General features: G+C 40.1%; 1 protein-coding gene across 2 annotated transcripts in view; it reads left to right on the top strand.

Moving 5' to 3' along the window:
- Nucleotides 1–23313, top strand: part of EIF2AK3 (eukaryotic translation initiation factor 2 alpha kinase 3) — a 67798-nt gene that overhangs the window by 5604 nt on the left and 38881 nt on the right. For both annotated transcript variants that reach the window (XM_042932972.1, XM_042932971.1), the window contains exon 2: nt 7234–7363. In XM_042932972.1, coding sequence (XP_042788906.1) covers nt 7234–7363 — 130 coding nt within the window. The remainder of the gene's footprint in view (nt 1–7233; nt 7364–23313) is intronic.

Below are 23313 nucleotides of genomic sequence, written 5' to 3'. Positions count from 1 at the left end.
AAAGAGAGAGCCAAATTGCATTTTTAATTTTGTAGAGTTTTTTTCCCCTCTCCCTTCCCTCAAAGAAAGGAAATGTGCAATTTAAAAATAAGCAGTTGTTAATGTAGAAACTATTCACTCAATATAATGTTCTCCTGTCACCTGCTTCTCTTTCACATGGGAAATGTCTACAGGTAGTAAGCCTCCTTTAAAATTATTGTATGAAAGAATTTAGCATCTACTTACCAGACTCTGATAAACTTAATTGTAAATAGGCAGGTATTCTGGGTGTCTGAAGTCAGAGCAAACGGTTTTTCAAAATTGGATATTCATTGTGGCGTAAGGTCATTTCTGCTCAGTTGAGGGCAAATCAGAGCAATAACAGGATAGATGGCATCTTGATGAAATTTCTGGAATGAGTAAAAGCTGCACATTATAGTAATACAGTAGTTGCTATTTATGAAAACTTATCGTTAACAGAACGATAGAGTTTAAAAACCTAAATTCATGCTTCTGTCCAAAACCTCTTGTTTGGTGCATGACCTTATGCAAGTCACATCTTTCTCAGCTTCTGTTTTGTTTTTCTTTTATATGTATAATAGTGGCTGCCCTGCGAAGATGTTTCATTCAACAAACATTGCATTTCATGTAGGGCCCAGGCACTGTTAGGGCCCACGGGTGGATGCATGGGCAGCTCAGCTTGCCTGTAAGCCCCAGCTGTGACAGGGGGATCATTGTGTTGAAGAATTAACTACACTAGAATGGATAGTGAGTGATATAAGAGTAGTTTGAGAATAAAGCCAATGGGGATATCGAGTGTGTGAGTCCTTGAATGTGAAGTGTCAAGGCCGCTCTAGGCTGCAAAGCCCAGAGCAGTGATTCCCAAGCCAGGGCTCCTGGATCTCCAAGGCAAAAGTGGAGATCCATGAAATTATCAGTATTTTTAAATAACTAAATGGGAAATGGATATCCAGTGAGGAGAAGCCTAATTAAACAGTCAAGTTTCTTGGCTTTGAACTAGAATTGTATCAAACTTAATATAGTAATCTTAGCTATGACTTTTAAGAAATGTTCAGTATTTTGTAATTTTTTTTTAACGTTTATTTATTTTTGAGACAGAGAGAGACAGAGCATGAACGGGGGAGGGGCAGAAAGAGAGGGAGACACAGAATCGGAAGCAGGCTCCAGGCTCTGAGCCATTGGCCCAGAGCCCGACGCGGGGCTCGAACTCACGGACCGCGAGATTGTGACCTGAGCTGAAGTCGGACGCTTAACCGACTGAGCCACCCAGGCGCCCCAAGAAATGTTCAGTGTTTTGCTTGGTACTTAAGTATTTCCTCTACAAATGGGAGAGTTTATTAGAAATGATGTTTATTGTGCAAATGAAATCATTTAAGATGCAAGATAAAAAATAAAAGGGAACTTTGTTGAAAAGTTTAGAAACCTGTGTACGCCTGCGTGTGTGTGCGTGCATGCACGTGGCAGTGGGATGGGGGGTTATGCCTGATTATGAAAGGCTGTATGTGCTATACCAAGCAGTGTGGCCTTTATTTGGTGAGCACAGGGAGCTTCAGGACTTTATCAGATCTCTATTATAGAAACAAAACTGTTGGAACTGCACAGGGGAGAGAGACCTGAGGCAGGAAAATACGTCAGAAAGGCTTTTGAAGGTGTTCTGATGACAAGTGAGAATCGGTTCTGGGACAAGGGCATCGGTAATGAAGAAGAAGAAGACGATTTAAAAGCTTCAGAAATAGAATCAATAGTACCCGACTGTTGTCTAAATGTAGAACATGAGGGAGAAGGTAGACATGATGTCTCATGTAAGTGTTAAGTGACAAGGCAAATGGAGAAGGATGTGGGAGAGAAGATTCATCTGAACGCTTTGTGGCGATAACGGGTGCACCCTGCTGGAAATGGAACTAGAGCAGGTAGAGAGACGGTGGATGGTAAATACCATATAGGTTTGGGAGCCGTCATGTTCCACGTGAAGTCAAAGCCATGGGCATTGGCTAAAGCTAGAACTCCATGGCCTGCTTGCTGGAGATTGAGAGCACCAGGAATGATGGGGTGAAGGGAAGTGGCCTTGTGGAAGCCAGGGAAAGAGAAGGTCCAGAAGCAAGACCCGGCCTTCAGCTGCTGCTGCAGGACAGACTTGATGAGGAGAATGGGTCTGGCATTAGGAGGAGATTGTTGAAAACCTCTCTTAAGAGTACCTTCCAAGTGGGACGCCTGGGTGGCTTAGTCGGTTGAGCATCCGACTTTGGCTCAGGTCATGATATCACGGTTCGTGAGTTCGAGCCCTGAGTCGGGCTCTGTGCTGACAGCTCAGGGCCTGGAGCCTGCTTCAGATTCTGTGTCTCCCTCTTTCTCTGCTCCTCCCCTGCTCACACTCTGTCTCTCTCTCTCAAAAAGAAATAAAGATTTAAAAAAAAAAAAAAAAAAAAGAGTGGCTTCCAAGGATTGGGTGATGCATAAGAGAACAGTGCTCGCTGTTGAATCCTCCAAACAAATGTCTTTGTAAACTAAAGCAAGGTGTAAGTGAGGGATAGAAGTTTCAAGAGAATTAACTGATAGAGTTGATCAATAGACCTTCTTCATCCATGTCATAGATTAGTTTTTTATGCTAAGGAAATAGCCCTTTGAGGGAAGTCAGTGTTTGCCAAACTGGCCTTATAGCAAGACTCAACCTGGGGTGCTTGTCAAGCTATAGCTCCCAAGCCTTCTGGGGATGGGACCCATGAATGTTTAATGGCTTTTAACGAGCACCCCCAGATTATTTTTATGATCAGGCAAGTCTGAGTTATTCTGAACTGGTGAAATAGCTGTATCTTACCTGTGAAAAAGCAAGTGGAATGAAGCTGAGAGCAGAAGAGCAGAGCCATGGGGATGTGCACAAAGCTCCCGTTCCTAAAAAGAAGAAGAAAACGCTCCAGTTCTTTCCACAGGAAATGCTGCGTCTGCAGTTCCCTTCAATTCTTGAATAAGTTAAGGGGTTATCATTCTTGTTCATAGAAACCTGAAAGTAGCACGAGTGAATTGTGGAGAGATAAAATGGCTTTATATTCTCCCTATTTGGGGAGGATATTCATTTTGCAGCTCTGATTGATGTTTGTTCTAAATGCTTACTGCTGTTCTCTGATTATCGTGCGTTCAGCATTATCTGTCTACTGGATGCTTTTCTCAATCGATAGCATATGGATGAGCATCTCTCTCTTAGAATGTGATTAGATACAATAGTCCAAAGGATAGCATCTCTTTTTTGCCCCGTAGCACTGCTCAATTTCAGCCACAGCAGAAGGGATACTTGCTTCCAGAGACATGCTTGGGAAGGAGCCCATAGTTAATGTTATGGCTAGCGGGTTGCAGACGAGCGGATGAAGGACTTTGTGTGTGTGTGTGTGTGTGTGTGTGTGTGTGTGTGTGTGCTGACACTTAACAGAGTTGGTAGGGGATTTACTGTTATTTCTATCAAGCAGGTTAAAATAATTAAGGGTACTGCATTCACATAGAAGAACCAGATTACATTAAATATCAAAAGGCAGTTAAGAAAGTGATATACTTATTTGTTCCTGCCCACAGGTTTGTAGTTCTTCTAATTATTGCCCAAATTTACACTTCTTCTCTGGATACAGTATATAATCTGAAAATATCTTGTTTTAAAAAAAAACAGAATCAGGGCGCCTGGGTGGCTTAGTCAGTTTAGCGTCTGACTTAGTGCAGGCCATGATCTCGCCATTCCCAAATTCGAGCCCCACGTCCAGCTCTGTGCTGACAGCTCAGAGCCTGGAACCTGTTTCGGATTCTGTGTCTCCCTCTCTCTCTCCCCCTCCCCTGCTGCATCTCCATCTCTCTCTCTCTCTCTCTCTCTCTCTCTCTCTCTCTCTCTTTCTCTCTCTTTCTCTCAAAAATAAATAAACAAAAAAATTAAAAAAAATTTTAAAAACAGAATCTTTGACTCAGTTAAAATGCACCTCATATGATAGGTTTTCAGTGAAAGAACAGTTAGATGTTAAACTCCAAGTGACTTCTTAAAGTGTATTTTTATATCCACCTAAGATACACATATGCATATCTTATTGTTGGATTTTTCTTTGTTTTGAAGATCAGACCTAGAATTTTACCATTCTTCGCTATATACCTCTAGCCCAAATACCTACATACTCAAAAAAATAAAGGTTTTTGTTGCTGTTGTTAAAGTAGAATGTCAGGGGTGATAAACAATGTTGGTTCTGAACTTTAAAAATAGTGTCTGAAGTGTTCCAGTGGTCTCCTTAATTTTTCATGGGTTAACACTGTTTGCTTATACTAAGTTTTGTTTAAATTAGAGTGGCTTTCATTCCGCTATTTGTGTTTAATGATTACTGAACAGAATTAGACATTTCTACAATGGCACTAGGAACGAGGTAACTTGGCTGTGAACCTTGGAATGCTGGCTTAATTATAGATTCTCTTGCTTTTATTTGTAAATTGGCACATCTAAAGTATGGGTTTTTTTATACCCTTCATTATAAAATAATATTCTTCCTCGTTGTATCCATCTCTCCCCCAGTTCCCAACAGATCTCTTTCAAAAGCAGGGTAATGTGTGGGGAGGGGAGTTAAGTTGTTCTCTTTCTTTTGGTTAGTTATCTAAAGTCAGTAGCGTTCGTAATGCAGCAAAAATCTTTATTTTCATAAATTAGATTATGAGTTACCATTTGGAAAATTCAAAATGAGAATTGGTGTATAGTTTGGGAAATAAATTAACAATTTTATTTATCCACTTGATACATTTATTCATTTGATAAACAATTAAGTGCTTTGAAAGGTTTCCAACGAGTTTATTGAGCTCTTTTGTCATGGTCAACTTCTAGCTTCACTTTGATTTTGTATGCTTTGTACTTCAAGTGAAATAGAAAAGAAGAAGTTTGTATTTATAGTCCTAAAGTGGAACATAACTATCTGTAGGTGGAATTTGCATGGCCTTTGAAGCAGACAAACATACCTAACAAATTCCTAAAACAAGTGTACAACACAGTCTTTCATTCGACAAATATTTATTGAAGACCAGTTCTGGATCTGGGAGTGTATGTTCCAGATGGAAGGCACAGTAGCTGCAAAGGCCCTGAGGGAAAATCAGGATGAGTTTGAGGAATTGGGGTAGTCATTTCCGGGGGTACCGATTTTGGATGTGCGAACTTTGAGAAGCCTGTAAGACCACCTGAATCTGGCAGGCAGTTAGACATGTAAGTACAGAGTTCAGGGACAGATACAAATTTGGGAATTGCCGGCATATAGTTGGTATTTTAAGCTATGAGGCTGGATGAGACCATCAGATGAAGTACATGGGGTAGAGAACACTTTAAGAGCTAGAAGAGATGAGAAAGAACCAGAACACGAAACCGAGGAAGAGTAGCGTACAACTAAGAAAAAAAATCAGATCTTAGAAGCCGCATGAAGAGTGCGTTTCACGAAGGGCAAGGAGAAGGCACTGGTCGGGTGCTGCTAGAGGGTCAAGTGAACGGAGACCTGACCATGGGGTTTTTCAGTATGAAGGTTTTTAATGACCCCAACAAGAATCTTTGAAGTGGAGCGGCAGAGGCAAAATGTTGATTAGGAATAATTTAAGACAGAAAAAGGGGAGAGGATTTGGAGAGAGAATATAGAAGAACTCTTTCAAGGAGTTTTGTTCCAGAGGCAGGCAAGGAGTGGATGGAAGCTAGAGAGGAGAAAGGGTTCATTTTGTTTAACTGGTTTCATTTTTAAGTTGGGGGAAATAATACCAGGTTTGAATGCTGACAACGATGCTCTGGTAGAGGGGGAATGATTGATGTAAGAGCAAGACAGGAGATGTGAGGACTGGCAAATAGAGATCTGTTTTCTAAACAGAAACGTCGGTAGTGAGTGGAACTATGAATGAACAGTTCACCTGCAGTGATAGCCGGGTAGGTAGAATTCTTGGGTCCCTTGCTGATAAACTGAGAGGTGTGATGGTGGGATTTCTTTTGATTATATCTGTCCCCGAGATGCCTGAGCTTAGAAGAGCTAGTGTTAGAAGTTGAGGAGAAAGGAGAAATGACATTGTCAACCTAGGACAGTGGGTGAGTATACAGACCAGAGTAGTGTGCTTTGATGGCAGAGCATCATTAATAGCCCCTTCCACGTTGGTGGTCGTGATTAAAGTGAGCCCAGTCAGCATGGTTATGTTTTTCTTTGGCCACATTCAACTGCGCAGAAGCGAGTGAGAAAATGCAAAACGTTGGATTTAACCAGGGTTGAAGTTCTGCCAGTCAAGTGTGACAAGTGAGAGGGGACAGGGAGTAGAGGTGGGGGGAGCTAGGAAGCTACGAAGTGCTTAAAATGAAGGCCTATGGAATTTACACTGGGTAAGAAAGAGGTGAGGGCATAATGGTAGTGAAGCTCAAGGTCAAAGTGACAGGATCCCTGGTGGGGTCAGAGATTTGTGGGAATCGGGGAAGTAGAGGAAATAAGCGGGAAAGAGGGGTTGGTGGCAGAGGATGGAATGCTTGAAATTTCAGTGGGGCAGGGGAGATGCGGTGATTGGTAATGCCAAGGGCTAGGGTCTCACCTTGGCAGTGGTTGAGGCAAGGTAAACAGATAATGAAAACCCAAAGAACGTGTGAACAGTGACAGTTAAACCAGGAGCTAAAATCCTCAAAGAGTGAGGCTAGTGGCCCAAGGGTCAGTGGACAATTACTAGGAGGGGTAATGGGTGGGACAGTCTGATCCTGAGGAGTTTTCGAGAGGAGAGAAATAGTGTGGAAATGGCAATGAGGCGCAAGGAGTGCGCCTGCCCTGTCACGGGGCCCAAGGGTCAAGGGTTTTGGAAAAAAGAATTCTCTTTGCTCCGGAAACAATGTCCTCAGGAAGAGCTGGCTTTCTACTCCAGCAAGAAGGCAAGTGAACATTCAGGGAGAACTGTGTTTCAGGGTTAAGGCTTTCAGGGCTCAGGGAAGGGAAAAAGACGGCAGAACCGGGAATGTTGAGTTCCATGTGGGGATTACAGTGTGGGGACGAGGGGTGACCTGGGAGTCTGGAGCTCTTCACAAGGGATAGAAACCGATAGAGGACCTACTGCAGGGTGCCTGGTGGGCTTTAGACAGATAGTAGTAGCAAGACTGTGTTTGTGAGGAGGTGGACCCTCCTCCCCCAGGCCTTGAGACGGCCTGGTGTTCTTTCCAGCGTATGCTGTCAGTGCCCGATATCGTACATATCTTTTAAACTTTGTCTTATTATTTTTTTACATTTATAGATCATTAGTGATTATCAGCACTTTAGATGGGCGAATTGCTGCCTTGGATCCTGAGAATCGTGGTAAAAAACAGTGGGATTTGGACGTGGGATCCGGCTCCTTGGTTTCATCCAGCCTCAGCAAACCAGAGGTAAGGATCTTCTGTTACATATTGATTGGAAACAGTTAATAATGATTGCTGACACTTGTAGTCTGCATTTGCTTAGAGAGCTGGGGCTCAGGGCCTGATGGCCCGGGTGTGAGGTCTACCTGCCTTTTGCAAGCTGTGTCCCCTCGGAGCAATTACCTAACTTTGCTGTTCCTCAGTTCCCCTCCTGTAAAATGAGTGGGTAATGTCTTCTGCTTCTTAGGATTGTTTTGAACATTAAAGGAGTTAATCATATAAATGAGTAACTGAGAATACTGTCTGCTGTATCAATATAGCTCTTTATCTGAGCTATAACATGATCACCGTTTCTTCTGCCTTATTATTGTCACAAGGTGCCTAGGAATAATAACAAATATAAGTATCTTAACTGCATCTTAATAGTTAGAAATACATGCGGCAAAATCCCATAAATTATTCCCTACATTTTCCCTCAAGTGTATACCCTAATGGTAAGCATGACATTTTCTTTGAATGTAATTTTAGACAAATTTGATTACTTGCAAAAACAAAAAAGAAACCATGCTTCTGAAACTCCTATGGCACATGACTCCAAGACTTGAGCAGGCGACACAGCTCCGCAGAGCTTCAGTGTCCTCGTCAATAAGTGAGGACACTGCTTACTTTGATGAGGTTGGGTGCGGTGCGGGTTAAATGAGGGAAATTTCTTTTTCTCACCTTTTGTCTTGACTCTGATAGATTAAGTCTCTGTCCTTTTCTAGAGCTTTCTTGTCTTGTTTAAGTCATTTAAAATAAGCCCCTCTCTTGAGTTGTGACTGCCAACACGAAAGCAGTCACCTCTGTTTTCCAGAATACTCTCAAGCCTCCTATCTTACCAGGCTGCTCCTCTGGGACACTCCCTGTGGGTGTTCTTTTTTCTCTTTCGTCACCAACTGTTCCCTTTCAAAAAGCTTTCCAGTTGGTATCAAATTTGGAAAGGACAAAACCTAACATGAGGGGCTTAAGAATGACCTGATTAGTGTTGATGGAATTTTCTGATGAAAAAACTGCTACCAGTGACCCAGCTACACTCTAATAAACCCAGCCTGGATTCCTTCCTGGAGCACCCAGGCAGGTGCTTTGGGAAATTGCCCCGCCTCCACATTTGTGTGTGCCGAGCCCTCACTGGGTTTTCATAGTGCTTACCATTTATCAGACGGTACAGTGTGCTGAAAAAAATCTGAGAATACTGAACTTCTGTTGTATTGTGAATTATTAATATAAATAGCAATTTTATTATAAATTACAATAATGTGAATCAGGTATAACATTCAGATGAATTACTACTCAAGCGAAACATTCATTGATTTGTGTTCTGCTGGGATTATGCTTGGGTATGCATGTTTTGCTTTATTTTTAAACTAGACATAAAAAGATGATCAGCAAAATCAGAAGATTGTAAGCTGTTTACATCTGAGGTAATATTACAGTGTGTTGTGGTGGTACAAAGCATGTGTGTGTTTGCAAACTAAAATATACTCACGAACGAAAGATAAATTGCATGGTATGACAAAGTAGAATGCAAATAGTTATGATGCCCTACGTGTTATTGAGTGGGTTTAAGTTATGTTAGCTGTTTTCTTAGGTACAGTTCAACTTTCTCATTTCCTGTGGTTTATCAGGGCTCTCTTGTTTTAAGTGCTTTCCTCCCCACGTACCCCAAACCCTAGACCCTTTGGATAAAATACTTTGAAATGTTGAATCTCAAGCATATTCCCAAAGTTTCACTGTGTCACCCTGAAACAGTAAATCAAAAGCTCACTGGCCACCTTCCATGCAGGGGAAGAAGCCTGAGGCCTCTTTTCAGACCTAGATTTTCATTTTCTATTTTGTGGGAAAAAAACAGAAAATTGAAAGATACTGCCCATCTGGGATAACATAATAGGTTTTCTAGACTTTACGGCTGCCCCAGGTTCTTGAGACCATTTCTTGAGACTATATGTTCTCTATGTAGATAACGCTAATGACAACAACACCGTTACCGGCATTGTAATATACACGTTAGGTACTTTACACACAGTGCGATCCTCACAAAGATCCTCCTGTGGCGGATGTGTTAGGGTCATTTTGTAGAAGAGGAAACTGAAGCTCAGAGAAGTTATTTGCTTGAAATTGCAGACCAACTAGACGATAAAGCTGGGATTAAACCGAGCCTTGCCTGACCGTACTCCATTCTTCGGGCTTTGGAGCCATTTCTCCATCCTGTGTGCACCTCCCCTTTACAAACTCAGGCTGCTCAAAGAAATTTTAAAAAGAGTTGTTATTAAATCATTTTAAAAAATGAACCCATTGGATGAGAGCATAAATAACATTTTTATAAAGAATATTTTCCAGTTTAAAAATATTTTAGTAAGAAGCATGGCTTTGTTTTGTATTTTTATAAGTCTCTTTACTTTCCGGTTTGGTAGAAGATAACTGGATTTTCATATCTGCTTCTGCGCTCAATGTGTTGCATTGTTGTTTTGGCTGAACTATATGAAGAAGAAAATCCGGGCACATACATATACGTGGCTAGAAAAGGGAGATGTATTTTAGAAGCCTCTTCAGGTGATTGGGTCATTCTTTTTTGATACTCTACCAAAACACATGGAAGTTTCTTAAAGGTTAGTTGCACTGTAGAATCTGAAACCATATCAATGAACATTTTGTACTCTTTTACATTAACATCCATTTGTCTGTCTTGCCTTTTACTCATGCATGATGTTCTAACATCATCTGGCAAATATTGATTCAGTGAGTTATACAGATCTTCCAGATGTTGACACATTTCTTTATAGAATATTTAAAGATCAAATTCGTTATTATCCTTGGATGTAAATTTAAGAAAAATTTTTTTAAATGTGTTACTGTCACCACTGATCTCATCAGAAAAATAGTTAAGTACTGGGAAAGTATTGAGCTTACATTGGTAGATACAGGTTTTCCAAAATTCGAATTTTCATTTGAAAACTGTTTTTTTTTTTTTTTTTTTTTTTTTTAAATATGGTCGGTTGTTCTCTTTGCAGTGAGAGGTTCACTTTGTGTATTTTTGAGAAAACGTCTGACAGGTACCCAGCTCTCATAACCATCACATCCCCTCAATTTTTCGAGTAGAAATGGCGCCCTGTGAACAAACAGCCCCCAAAGTCCGTCACACAAGTGCTTTTTCCTCAAGACGTGTTTCATTCAGCGTGTGGCTAAAGTGCTAGTGTGTCCTCGACAGTCACGCCGGAAGAGTGAAAACGTGTACTCAGGTCCCAAATGAATGAAATCAACTTTTTATCGCTTTACCGGAACATTCCTGAGTGAAACTTCTCTCTCTCTCTCTCTCTCTCTGCCGCAAGTGTGTGCTGGTGAGAAACGCAGTGACCAGTAGTTGGGTGCTCGATGGCGTGCTAAGGCGCTGCCAGTGTTAGTCACCATTGCTTTTATACCATCAGTGCGGATATCACCCCAGTGAGAAAGCAAGTAACACCTTCGCAGCAGAACTCTTTGACTCTCTGCACTTGTAAAAGCATCCACAGCCCACAGTCTGAGAATTGCTGAGCTAGTGTATGATAGAAATAGTATAAGAATATTCGGAAGGCAAACAGGAATGTAGCGTGAGCTTGAGTCCTCTGGTACTCAGTAGGGTGTGCGTTGCTCAACAGCTACAAGTCGTGTTCACAAGTTGGACAAAATACCGCAAAAAGAGGCTCAAAAACTGCTATTTGAAATGCCCTAAATATGACACATAGAGTTACTATACCTTTTTAAATGCATCTGATAAAATATTTTACGAAGGTCCCTAACTTTTTGTGAGCAATAGTTAATTTTCTCTTTCTGAAGCTCAGCGTTTGGTAGGGAAGGGTAGTGTAGGGAGGAGGGGTAGATACAGCAGGCGGAAGGAACTGGCCTGGAGATAGAGCCAAAGCCACCCAGGTGACAATAGATAGATCCATGACTCCATGTGGGGACTCCTGTATTAGAATGGCAGTCTCTCTAAGCTTTCATCAAGAGTGGTATGAAGGAGGGGCGAGGAGTGGTATGAAGTTGGTTGAGCGTCTGACTTCAGCTCGGGTCATGATCTCACGGTCCATGGGTTCGAGCCCCGCATGGGCTCTGTGCTGACAGCTCAGAGCCTGGAGCCTGCTTCGGATTCTGTGTCTCCCTCTCTCTCTGCCCCTCCCCTGTCCACGCTCTGTCTCTCTCTGTCTCTCAAAAATAAATAAATGTAAAAAAAATTAAAAAAAAAAAAAAGAGTGGTATGAAGAAGAAACAGATGAAACCCAGAAGGCCAGGGAAGATGTATCACCTGTACAGCAATTGGTAAAGCTACTTATGAATCTAATGAAGAGAATTTGATAGACTGTATAATAATTTTTGTTAACTTTTATGTGTTAAGTAATCTCTACTCCCAACGTGAAGCTCAAACTCATGACCCCAAGATCAAAAGTTGCACACTCTACCGACTGAGTGAGCCAGGTGCCCTGACTGTTTAAATAATATTAAAGTTATTAATGATAGAGCAGTCAGTGATGAATCACATGCACTTTTGCTGGAATAATAAAATAAAGCCACACAGGAACTTCTCATGCTGTGTGGGATTGTGGAGGAGGGGCTGGGATTCAGGGACCTGAGTTCTCCTTTGGATTCTTCTGTTCACTGCCTATGTGGCCTGGCTAAATTCTTCAGTTCAGCAGAGTTTTAATTTCCTTCTCTGTAAAATTATGGGACTACACTAAATCCTAAAGATTGTTGTAACTTCAGGAATTAGGTAGCATCAAATACATGAAACTCCCAAATTATCGAGAGGAAGTTTTCAACTTCCCCCTTTTTTTTTTTTTAACCACATTTAAGGCTTTAAAAAATAAAGCACAAATTCATTAGAAATTGCCATTAGGTGCATATCTCATTGCCTCCTGGCCTGCTCTGATGATATTGTCCTTAAACTTTTCTAATGTAAAGGGCATATAAAATAGTATATTACATTCTTTTAGTGGTGTTTTTATTATGTCAATGAAAAAATTGACATACAGGATAGGAGAGATTGACAGCTCCATTAAAAACAATATTATATAATATTTAGGATCACCTGTGTGCTGCAGGGTGGTTGAGATGCCTGATCTGATTTACCATTATTTCCTCTTGACTAGGTAATTTACAAACTTTCTCAAAAGAATACTGATAATAAACCAAGCTAAAACTGGTGTGTGTGTGTGTGTGTGTGTGTGTGTGTGTGTGTGAGAGAGAGAGAGAGAGAGAGAGAGAGAGAATAAATGGTAAACCTAAGTTCACTCCATCAGCTTTAACAGTTGTGCCCTAGGTTCTAAGCCTAATGCTTATGATAATAGCTAAGAATTTTGTTTTTAATTTTTCGAAGGACCACCTGAAGTGAAGTCTGATTTGCTTTCCTCTGGTTATTTCTATGCAGATTAAACCTTGAAAAAGCACTAAAGAGATTTCCCTGTGGCTCCTCATTGGTTGTCTTAAATTTTGTTTTGTAGCGTATTAGCATAGTTTTGCTTTGGGGTATCTGGGTGACACTTGGATCACACTTCACCAGATCTAAGTAGATATAATATCCTTGAACTATCTATTTGTCTACCTCTTGGAACATATTCCTAATTACAAAGACCTTCCTTATCTTTATTTAGGATGCATAATTGTATACATGTAACTCGTTTCTCCTTAGATAATACCTTTACCTTTTCTTTATTTAGAGATACCATAATTGTTTTTTTGTTTCAGTTTTCTGTTAAAATGCCTTTTTTCTTCCCCCTCTTACAAAGAACAAACAACCCTATTATAAGTCTATACTTAGAGTTTGGGGTTTTATCTTATTTTTGGCATGTTTCTCCCCAAGGGACACCGCCTTTCTGTTTCAGACAGGTGCAGAAACAGACAGCTATGATACTGGAGCTTTCCAGCCTCCTCCCCACCCCTCATCAGAATGCATTCATTGAGAAAGGCCTTGGTAGGTAGGGGGATCCTTTAGAAAAGGCATACTTTTAATAGTTAACTTGATTTGTTCACAAAGAATTCATCAGTAGACCCTTTGAGTGGTGCTTTATTAAAAGAGGATCGGTGATCTCTTTTAAAGGTTCTCTAATTTACAATGAAAGATGTCTGGTCATTTTGCAGTTTTTCATTTGTACACAAACTAGCATATTTTGAGCCTGACTGTGTCATTGAAGATTGCGGTTTATTTGGAAAAGTCACTGTTCAGTCATGTAGCAAGCCAATATGTAAATAATTGCTTAGGTTAATTGCTTTTCTTTTAATTATAGAAATAAAACCATGCTTTGATTCAATTTTGTTTTATTAATCCCTTCGCACGGCTGAAAGCATTGCTGTGAAGTAAACTAGTTTACTCTAGCATGCATGTCGCCGAGTGAGAAATTGATTTGACCCTATTTTTTAGGAAATTGACTTTGCATGCACATTATCTACTTCATGAATGTATAATGATCTAAATGAAGGCAGAGATAGTTACTGAAATCTGTGTTTTTCATCATGAATGCAAAAAGTACACTTACAAAGTGAGTCTGATAGTTTTCCTTGAGGTATTTTGTTCTATAGGTTCACTATAGGTTGAGGAAAGAAAGAATGAATGAATTAAATAATTATCTATGTAGTATCTCAATGCTCTTGGGCATTAATTCACAATTGTTGATGATAACTAATAACACATTGCTTCGGGATTTGTTTTTTTCTCCATTTCCTTTTTTTTTTTTTTTTTTTTTAAGCAAAAAACAAAACATTTCCTCTTAAGCATGTCACGTGGGATGCCTTCTCTGACTAATACCCAGATCTGCTGAAAGTTCTCATAATCCCTCGTGTTAGATCATCTAATTAGTTGTTAACCATGCCCCCTTCCTTAGTCTGTGAGGTACGATGCCCAGGAACACTTTCAGCAAAAAAGATTCCTTCATTCTCCCCATCACAGCAATTTCAGTATTTTCAGGGGGAAAAAAAAAGGGTTTCCTTAGCACAATGCTTCAACATTTTTTTTCTCTTAAAGTCACAAATACTTAATTCTGGTACCTAGTCATTTGGTAGGTTGCTCATTTTGGTTTATTAAAAGTTATCATTTTATGTTCCATATATAGTATATCATTTTTGAAGAATTAAAATATACAAAAATATGCCTGTTAACTTTAATATTGTTCATCTTTGTGATCAATAAAGTACTTTACAGTCCTTCAGAATGTCTATGTGATAAAAGAGAATTTTAGGGTTGATAGAGATTTCTGGTAAATTTAAGACTGGTAAGAGTTTGATATATTTAATTCTTATATTGAATTCATCTTTAGTTAGTTTTGAGGTTTTGGTTTTTTGGTTTTGTTTTTTTATTTGAGAGAGAGAGCAGGGAAGAGGGGTAGAGGTAGAGAGAATCTTATTTTTTTAATGTTTATTTACTTTTGAGAGAGAGAGAGAGAGAGAGAGAAAGAACGCAGAGAAGCAGAGAGGGGGAGAGGGAGAATCCCAAGCAGACTCTGTGCTGTCAACGCAGAGCCCAACATGGAGCTCGGACCTGTGAACTGTGAGATCATGACCTGAGCTGAAATCAAGAGTTGGATGCTTAACTGACTGAGCCACCCAGACGCCCAGAGAGAGAAGGAATCTTAAGCAGGCTCCGTGCTTAGCATGGAGCCTGACGGGAGGCTCTATCCCAAGACCCTCGGGATCAGGAACTGAGCTGAAGTCAAAAGTCTGACGCTCAACTGACTGAGCCACCCAGGCGCCCCCCAAGGCTTTGTTTTTAAATAGGGGTTGTAAATCCAGGATTGAGAAAGAAATAATTGACATGGCATAATTAAGCTCTCTACTTTCTCCGTGAATTTACTTTTGGAGCCGCTATTTAAATTCTAAAGGCTTTTTTGAAACTTTTGAAATCTGGTGTTCATGAACCTTAGTTATTTCTGAAGTTTATTTATAGAGAATAAAAGAAGGTTCAGGATGAATTTACAAGTATTCAGATTAAGAGTTTATATTTTTGTTTTAAACACTTTTAATAAGTATACGTATATACGCATACACACATGAATTACATTAGAGGTTCAAAATAACATTACGTTTACATAACAAGTCTTGTTTGATTAGTACTTCGTAGTTTGCAAAGTGATGCCAAACCCATTCATATTTCAGCCTTACATAGCCTTGTAAAATAAATACTCTTACTAGTCTCTGTTTTTCAGATTAGAAAATTAGGGCTCACAATGGGTCAGAGATGTGTCTGATGTAGTAAGTAAAGCTGAGACTCAACCCTAGATCTTTGGACTTCTCCTTGCCCTCTTTCCGATGCTTCATGCTTTTTGAAATATTTCAGTACTTACCAATGTATTTGTGTTTTGTGTACTAATAATCATAATTCTTAATGTGCTTTATCCAGAATAATTGCTGAAAGACATCATGTACGTAGCAGACTTTGCATGCTGCTCAGCATATTGTGAGCGCTTAACTGCCTCTTAGACATCCCTAGTGGAAAAGTCAAAGGTACCTGAACTTAATACATCCAAAACAGAACTCATCGTTAGTGCCATGGGAGCCTGACAGGGTGTGCACTGGGGTACAGCAGTGCCCAGGATAGATGAGACCCTTGCCCTCGTGGAACTCATGTGGCACTTTGTGGAGCCAGCTGGGGAGACAGATATGAAATAATCACAGCATAAGTAATGTAATTGAGTTGTGGTAACTGCCACATGGAAGGGTGGAACCTAAAGAGCCTTCGCAAAGGTGCCCGACCTACCTGGATAGGAGGCCGGAGAAGTCTCCCCGGAAGGGATCTCAGTTTACAGCTGAGATCTAAGAGGACAAGGAGCTGTCCAGGCAAGAGATGGGCAGAGGGGTGGGGAGAGACTGCTCTGGGAGAGGCAGTAGCCCGTGTGGTGGCCTTGCCGTGGGAATCATCACAGTGTGCTCAAGGAGCTGAGAGAAGGAGAGGAAAGGCAGCAAAGACAAGGGTTGTGGGCAGTCACAGATGAGTCTGCTGAGCGGGGCCAGGGCCAGGTCATACTGGGTCTAGTAAGCTGTGTTGAGCATTTTGGATTTTATCCTGAGCCATCAGAAGCCCTTGATGGATTTTAAGTGGGAGAGATTCCTCCATAGTCAAAACGGAAAGCATTTCTTTTTTTTTTTTTTATAGTTTTTTTTTTTTAACGTTTATTTATTTTTGAGACAGAGAGAGACAGAGCATGAACGGGGGAGGGTCAGCGAGAGGGAGACACAGAATCTGAAACAGGCTCCAGGCTCTGAGCTGTCAGCACAGAGCCCGACACGGGGCTCGAACTCACGGACCGCGAGATCATGCCCTGAGCCGAAGTCGACTGCTTAACCGACTGAGCCACCCAGGCGCCTCCGGAAAGCATTTCTTGACATTCTTTTTTGCTTTGAGACTTTCAGTGAGACTCTGATGAATCAAAAGGTTGTCTCAGTGAGGCATTTGTATTTCAATCCAGTCATCTCAAACTGGGGAAGTATTTATATATATAAACATTCGTAAAGTATTCACACCAACTAACAGAACCTGGAAGAAAACAGGAGAGTCCCTAAAATCCTACTAAAGCCGGTAGACTTGAGGCACCTTTTTCTCTCAGCCTCCCCTGACTCATCACTCTGCTGGGATTTTTAAATGTTAGAATTCTAGAAGTTTGGGTGTGGGTCATCTTCTCACCCTACTCTCTTTTAAGGGGGTTGTGCCTCTGTTCCCATGACAGCAGCAGTTCTAAGTTTTCTCTTCAGCTCAGACCTCTCCTCTGAGCTGAAGACCGACTCAGGCAAATGCCTCCTTAACATCTCTACCTGGAGAGCCCTCTCAGTCTCTGGGAACTCACCATGTGTCAATGCGCTCCTGCTCTTCCTCTTTGTACCTGTTCCTCGTTGACCATGACATCCTCCTTTGGTCTTAATTGAATTCTAGAGAGTGTCCAAATCCCTTTCTGTTTTGACTGTAGAGGAACTGGGGGGAACAGGGACAGGAGTGGGGAAAAGCAGGAGGCCTGTAGATCCCCAAAGCAGTGGAAACATCGGTGGTCTGGGAACCAAAAGGCACACCTTTTAAAACAGCTGGGGAGACTGAATTTGCAGATCAAGTGCAGTAAGTTAACGTGAGAAGTTTTGTAAAATGGTGCAGTGTTAATTTTTGTCCAAGGTCACGTAGCAAGCAGTAGGCGAAGGCAGGGACCCAGGAATGAGGCTGGAGGAGGTGCATTCATCACCCCGAGGACCCGGCTCCATTTCATATGTTGGATGCCTGCTGTTGTCTCCCTACCTAGGTTAGCAAAACAGCTAGCATGGCCAGGAAAGGAATTGTTCAGGGAAAAAGGGGTTTCCATATAACAAAAAAAGTCAACAAGTTAACGCTTCCAAAGGAGTGTTTTTCATGTATTTTACATCTTCCCAGTCTTCATGAATTTTATCTTTTTAGTCCTTGAGGTCATCATTAGAAGCATCAGCTGTTGTATTATTCTGGACATGCTTGGAGTTCTTGAGGTGGGAGAGAGATGTGTGCCCTTTTAGTGAATATTCTAGAATCGTTTTTTCCTTTTCCTTTTCCCTTACAGGCTGTGTTCATTCTTCCTTATCTCTACTGTTGATAAGCCTGAGTCTTACCACATGCTTCTTATCACCCCTTTTGCTTACCCTCTCCTCCCTTTTCACTTTATTGCTTCTTAAACTTGTACTTGGGACTTGGCTTTTGTAGCTCTCAGGGCCAGCATGTTCTTTTTCCCTCTTTCAGAGTTAGGGAACACACTGGATGCAACTTTTTGGATTTGAAAGTGTTTAATGTTCTCTACTTGAGAAAGTAATAGTGCATGTAAATCCCATTTCCAAAACTACACGAGGGAAAGTCCTTGCTAATAAATTCAGAAAGAATGTAAAATTAGAAATCATTCTTTTATTCCCTTTATTGAAATAATAGGTCATCAGTCGATATTAAAATGGTGAAAAGTTGATTGAACACTTTAAAATGGAGGGGTCAGGCTGACTCCTCCAAATCTACTGATGAATAATAGTAACAAATAGGACATAACACAGGGTTTGGCAAATTTTTTTGTAAAGGGCTAGAGAGTAAATATCTTGGGCTTTGTGGACCAGATGGTCTATGTAGTTGTAGTAAGCAAGCAGTACATAAATGAATAGGTGTGACTGTGTTCCCATCAGGCTTTACTGATAAAAACAGGCAGTGGGTCAGATTTGGTTTATAAACTGGAGTTTGCTGGCCTTCAATATAATAGGAAGTATGCAGCACCACCTATGAAGTACTCTTATCGAAAAAATCCAACCTGCATCAGATCAAAGCGCCAGGTCTAATCACACACTTTTCAGAAAATGGGACAAAAGAACAAATTAAATGACATGCAAACTCTAGGCTGTGGGACATTCTATAGGATGAATAATAGTCTGGTGTCTCAAGTAAATCAGTGCGTGAAAAAGGGAGTTAAAGGGTTCTTGTGGGGGAAAAAAAAGAATCAAATGTAATATGTGGAGTTTGAATTCCTTGTTGGAGCAGACCAATTGTATAGTACATCTTTGAGACAGTCAAGGAGATTTAAATATTAGACGATTTTAAGGGATTACTCTCAATTCTGTTAAATGTGATATCGGCAGGGTAGTTACTTCTCAGCAATAAATACTGAAATATTTGTAGATGAAATGGCATGATGTCTGGGATTTACTTTAAAACATTCTAGTAAACAAGTATATGTAGTGGGTGGGTGGGGAACAGACGAAACAATTGGCAAAATTTGGTAATTGTTGAAACTGGGTGATAGATACATGGGGGGTTATTAGTCTCTTTCTATTTTACATGTTTCAAAATGTTCAGAATAAGTTAAAGTTGAATGTACCCCAGAAAATAGATGTGTCCATGGCGGTGGTGGGTGCGCGGTACCTAGAAAAAGAAGGAAGAACCAAATTAAAAAATATATTTTATATAATTAGAAGAATTTTTGTTTTTATTTCTGGTTATATTCGTTGGAGTAGTAGCACTTCCTACATTTTTCTCAGTTGAAGTTCCTCCTGTCACTTGGAAATGGAATTCTTATTTTCACATTCTGATTTCAAATAGCACTCCCTGATTACATGTGCCACTGGTATTCATTATGCCATTTAGGTTTTGTTCAGAAATAGAAATTGAATTATTTCACTATACTGCTTTGCGATTGCATGGATAAAGATCTTGATTGGCTCTTTGGTACTGAGTTTGCCCACCAGTGTGACAACCTTTCATTTTAAAATTATGCACAGGAAAAAACAAATGGGGGGGGTTGGAAACCATAAAACAACAAGAATTTATATTTTTAAAAAGTGACTGATGGAGGAAGCAAGTCACGCAATTGGTGTGAGAAGCAGAGCAGCGAATCAGAACAAATAGCTGCTTGCAGAGACGAATCAGTGGATGTAAAAATGCATCACCGTAACCTACATTTTTTTCTACCAAGAGATTTGCAGCTGACTATCGAGTGACTCATTCCTATGCTGGGAGGGTGAGGTAATGCTCTTGTGAGGGGTGATGTCATCTCACTACCTGAACCGCATGCATACATCATTTCTTGTGGCTCTCAAGGAAAAGCACCATCTGCTTTCACATATGCAGCCTGAAAGACTCTACAAAGATCAGTGCAAAGGTTAGTGGCCATGGGTATGACTCATCAGCAGCCAATTAGTGAAGAGCAGCTTTTTCAAAGTGAGCTTTTAAAATCACGATCTAGAAATACGACATGATGTCCTGAATCATAGAATGCTTTTTGTTGTTGTTTTGGGTTTTGCACTTTTCTCACTGAGTTAACGCTGTTGAACGTCTAACTTTTAAAATAAGGCAGTTCTTCTCAATATGGTCAATCACCTCAAATCTTCTTGGTTGTTTAAACCATATATATATGTATATATGTGTATAATTTTTTTAGTATATGTGCTGCCAAAGCGAGCACTAAACCATATTTTTTTAAGATTTTTTTATGTTTATTTATTTTTGAGAGAGCGAGAGTGTACACAATCAGGGGAGGGGCAGAGAGAGAGAGAGGGAGACACAGAATCCGAAGCAGGCTCCAGGCTCTGAGCTGTCAGCACAGAGCTGGATGCAGGGTTCAAACTTATAAGCTGTGAGATCATGACCTGAGCCGAAGTCAGACACAACCCACTGAACCACCCAGTGCCCCTAAACCATATTTTTAATAGCAGGATGTTTGTTTTCTTTTACATTTGGAGGCATATATATAGATCATCTTTAAAACAGAAACGAATTTTAATCTGTATTAGTTGGACAGTTTTTTGTTAGCGGTTTTTTAGTTTTTGATTTTTTTGCACTGAGGAGCCATTGTGTTTCTTAAGGATCTGCTAGTGTTTTAGGAGAAAAGAGGTTGTTAATGAAAGAGGAAACAAGTCAAAATAAGTGTTATCTGTTTACTACAGACCTTCTAGCCCCTCTTCCTCTTTCTTGTAGTGATGCACACCTGCTTTCCCTGTTTGTCCTTAACTAGTGCTGCTGTTGACTTGACCAGACAACCGAACTACCCATTTTTTAACTTTATCATAATTTGAATTTACTATTCTAGTAAATAGGATAGAGAATACCTAACATAATACGAAAGGGAGACAACAGTAAATACTTGATTTTCTAACTGATAGGTAATTCAAAATCGGAGAATGGGAGATCATATTGCCTACATATTGTTTTTATAGGGTATGTATACTAATGACCTAAATCTCTCTTAATGACAACTTCAAGTTGGACATTCTACAAAAGATAAAAAGGAAAGTTTTACTTTTAAAAAGTAAAATAAGAAAGCAAAGAATAGGGGTGCCTGGGTGGCTTGGTCGGTTAAGCGTCTGACTCTTGATTTTGGGTCGGGTCATGATCTCACGGTTTTGGGTTCGAGCCCCATGTCAGGGTCTGTGCTGGCAGTGAGTGAGGAGCCTGCTTGGGATTCTCTCTCCCTCTTTCTCTGCCCCTCCCCTAGTCACATGCACACCCGTGTCTTTGCTCTCTCTCAAAATAAACACACTTAAAAAAAAAAAAAAAGGATAAAATAGTAATGTGAAAACTCTGAGGTCATATGAGGTGGTATACATACTGGTGCCATTCAAGAATTTATTTAAAATCAAATGTTTGTCAATAAAGAGTAAGAGTTGGAGATCTTTAAATACCCAGAATCAAGATGAACCTTTGCTAATGGGATCGCCTTCTGAGTTTAATTATAGAGCTCCTGCAAGACTTTTTTTTACCTTTCTTTTCTTTTTGACCTCTTCTTTAGAAATAATTTCCAACTACAAAAAGTTGCACGAATAAAAATGATAACAATAAAAAGAAAGGGCCTTTATGTACCCAGATTTACTTACCCCAAATCTTGTTTGCTTTATCATTTGAGTTGTCTCTCTTTCTCTCTTTTTTCCTCCCCCTACCCCTCCTACACACTTTTTTCCCCCTAAAACGTGTAGAGATAAATCAGCTATCCATGATGGCCTTTTGTTCTAAATGCTTCACTTGTATTCCTGATAGAGATATTCTCTTACATAATCACAGCATAGTTACCAACTTCATAAAGTTATGTCGATACTTTAATCTAATGTCTGTATTTTTCAATTTTATCAGTTGACCTGGTACAGGCATACCTCATTTACTGTGTTTTACAGATACTGTTTTTACACATCGCAGGTTTGCGGCAACCCCGCATTGAGCAAGTCTGTCGGCACCGTTTTTCCAACAGCATTTGCTCACTTCGTGTCTCTGTGTCACCACTGGTAATTCTTGCAATATTTCAAACGTTGCCATGTATTTGTTATGGTGTTCTGTGATCAGTGACTGTGACTAGCTGAAAGCTTATATGATGGTTAGCATTTTTTAGCAATAAAGTATTTTTTAATTAAGGTATTATGTTATTTTTTAGACATAATGTTATTGCATACCTAGTAAACTACAGTACAATGTGAACATAGCTTTTATTGGCACTGAAAGACCAAAAGTTCATTTGACTTGTTTTATTGAGGTGGTGTCGAATCAAACCCACAATATCTCCGAAAGATACCTGTGATGCCTTTTATAGTGTCCTTTACCTCTAGGGTAGCCTCTGGTCTAGGGTCAGGTAGTTCATTTATTTGTCCCATTAGGCTTTCTTAATCTAGATTTTTCTACAGACTTTGTCTTTTCTGACATTGATATTTTTGAAGAATACAGTCTCTCTGCCCTTTTATTTAAAAAAAATAGACATTTCTTCATTTTGTGCTTATCCAGTGCTTCCTGGTTATTTAGATTGTACATTCTTGGCTTAGAATACTGAGTAGGTGATGTGTCCTCTCCTAGGGAATCACATCTGTCACTTATTGATGATGTTAATTTTGATCATCTGGTCAAGGTATTATCTAAATTCTCCACTCTATAATTATTGGAGTTTTTTTGCTTTTGTTTCTATGTTTAGTTTCTTGTAACTAATAAGCAGTCCGTGGGGAGACACTTTAAGACCGTGCAAATCTCCTACTCCTCATCAAAATTTCCACCTTCTTAGACTTAACACCATTGCTGAATTTTGCTTGATGCAGTCTTTACTGTGATGGTTGCGAAATGCTAACTTTTCTAACTTCACCCCTCCCTTCATATTTGCCAGTAGACACTTAGCATTTTATTGCAGTAACAGCCCTCCCTTCTCCCCCATGTATGATTTATCTATTTGCTATCAGTATGGACTCACGAATTCTTTTTGTTTTCTTCTTCAGTACATTATAATTCAGTACTCAATTATTTTGGTCCTTAAATTGCTCAGTGACCAGATTTGGTGAATGGTATACTTCTATCTGTTTTGAACACATCCTTACTCTCTAGAATAATAAGATTCTAAAGTCTCATCTTGTGCCTACCCTGCCCCAGCCCTTGGAATCAGACGTTTCTCTGAGGAGCCTTGATTCCTTTGGTGGGAAGTAGAATTGGATAACACAACCCAGGCACTAGGTTTGGGTGTATTGCTTTCACAGCCACTGTA

The sequence above is a fragment of the Panthera leo genome, chromosome A3 (genome assembly GCF_018350215.1).
Source record: "Panthera leo isolate Ple1 chromosome A3, P.leo_Ple1_pat1.1, whole genome shotgun sequence".
NCBI lineage: Eukaryota > Metazoa > Chordata > Mammalia > Carnivora > Felidae > Panthera > Panthera leo.
The sequence above is the reverse complement of the archived record's forward strand: the minus strand, read 5'-3'. Positions and strand labels throughout refer to the sequence as shown.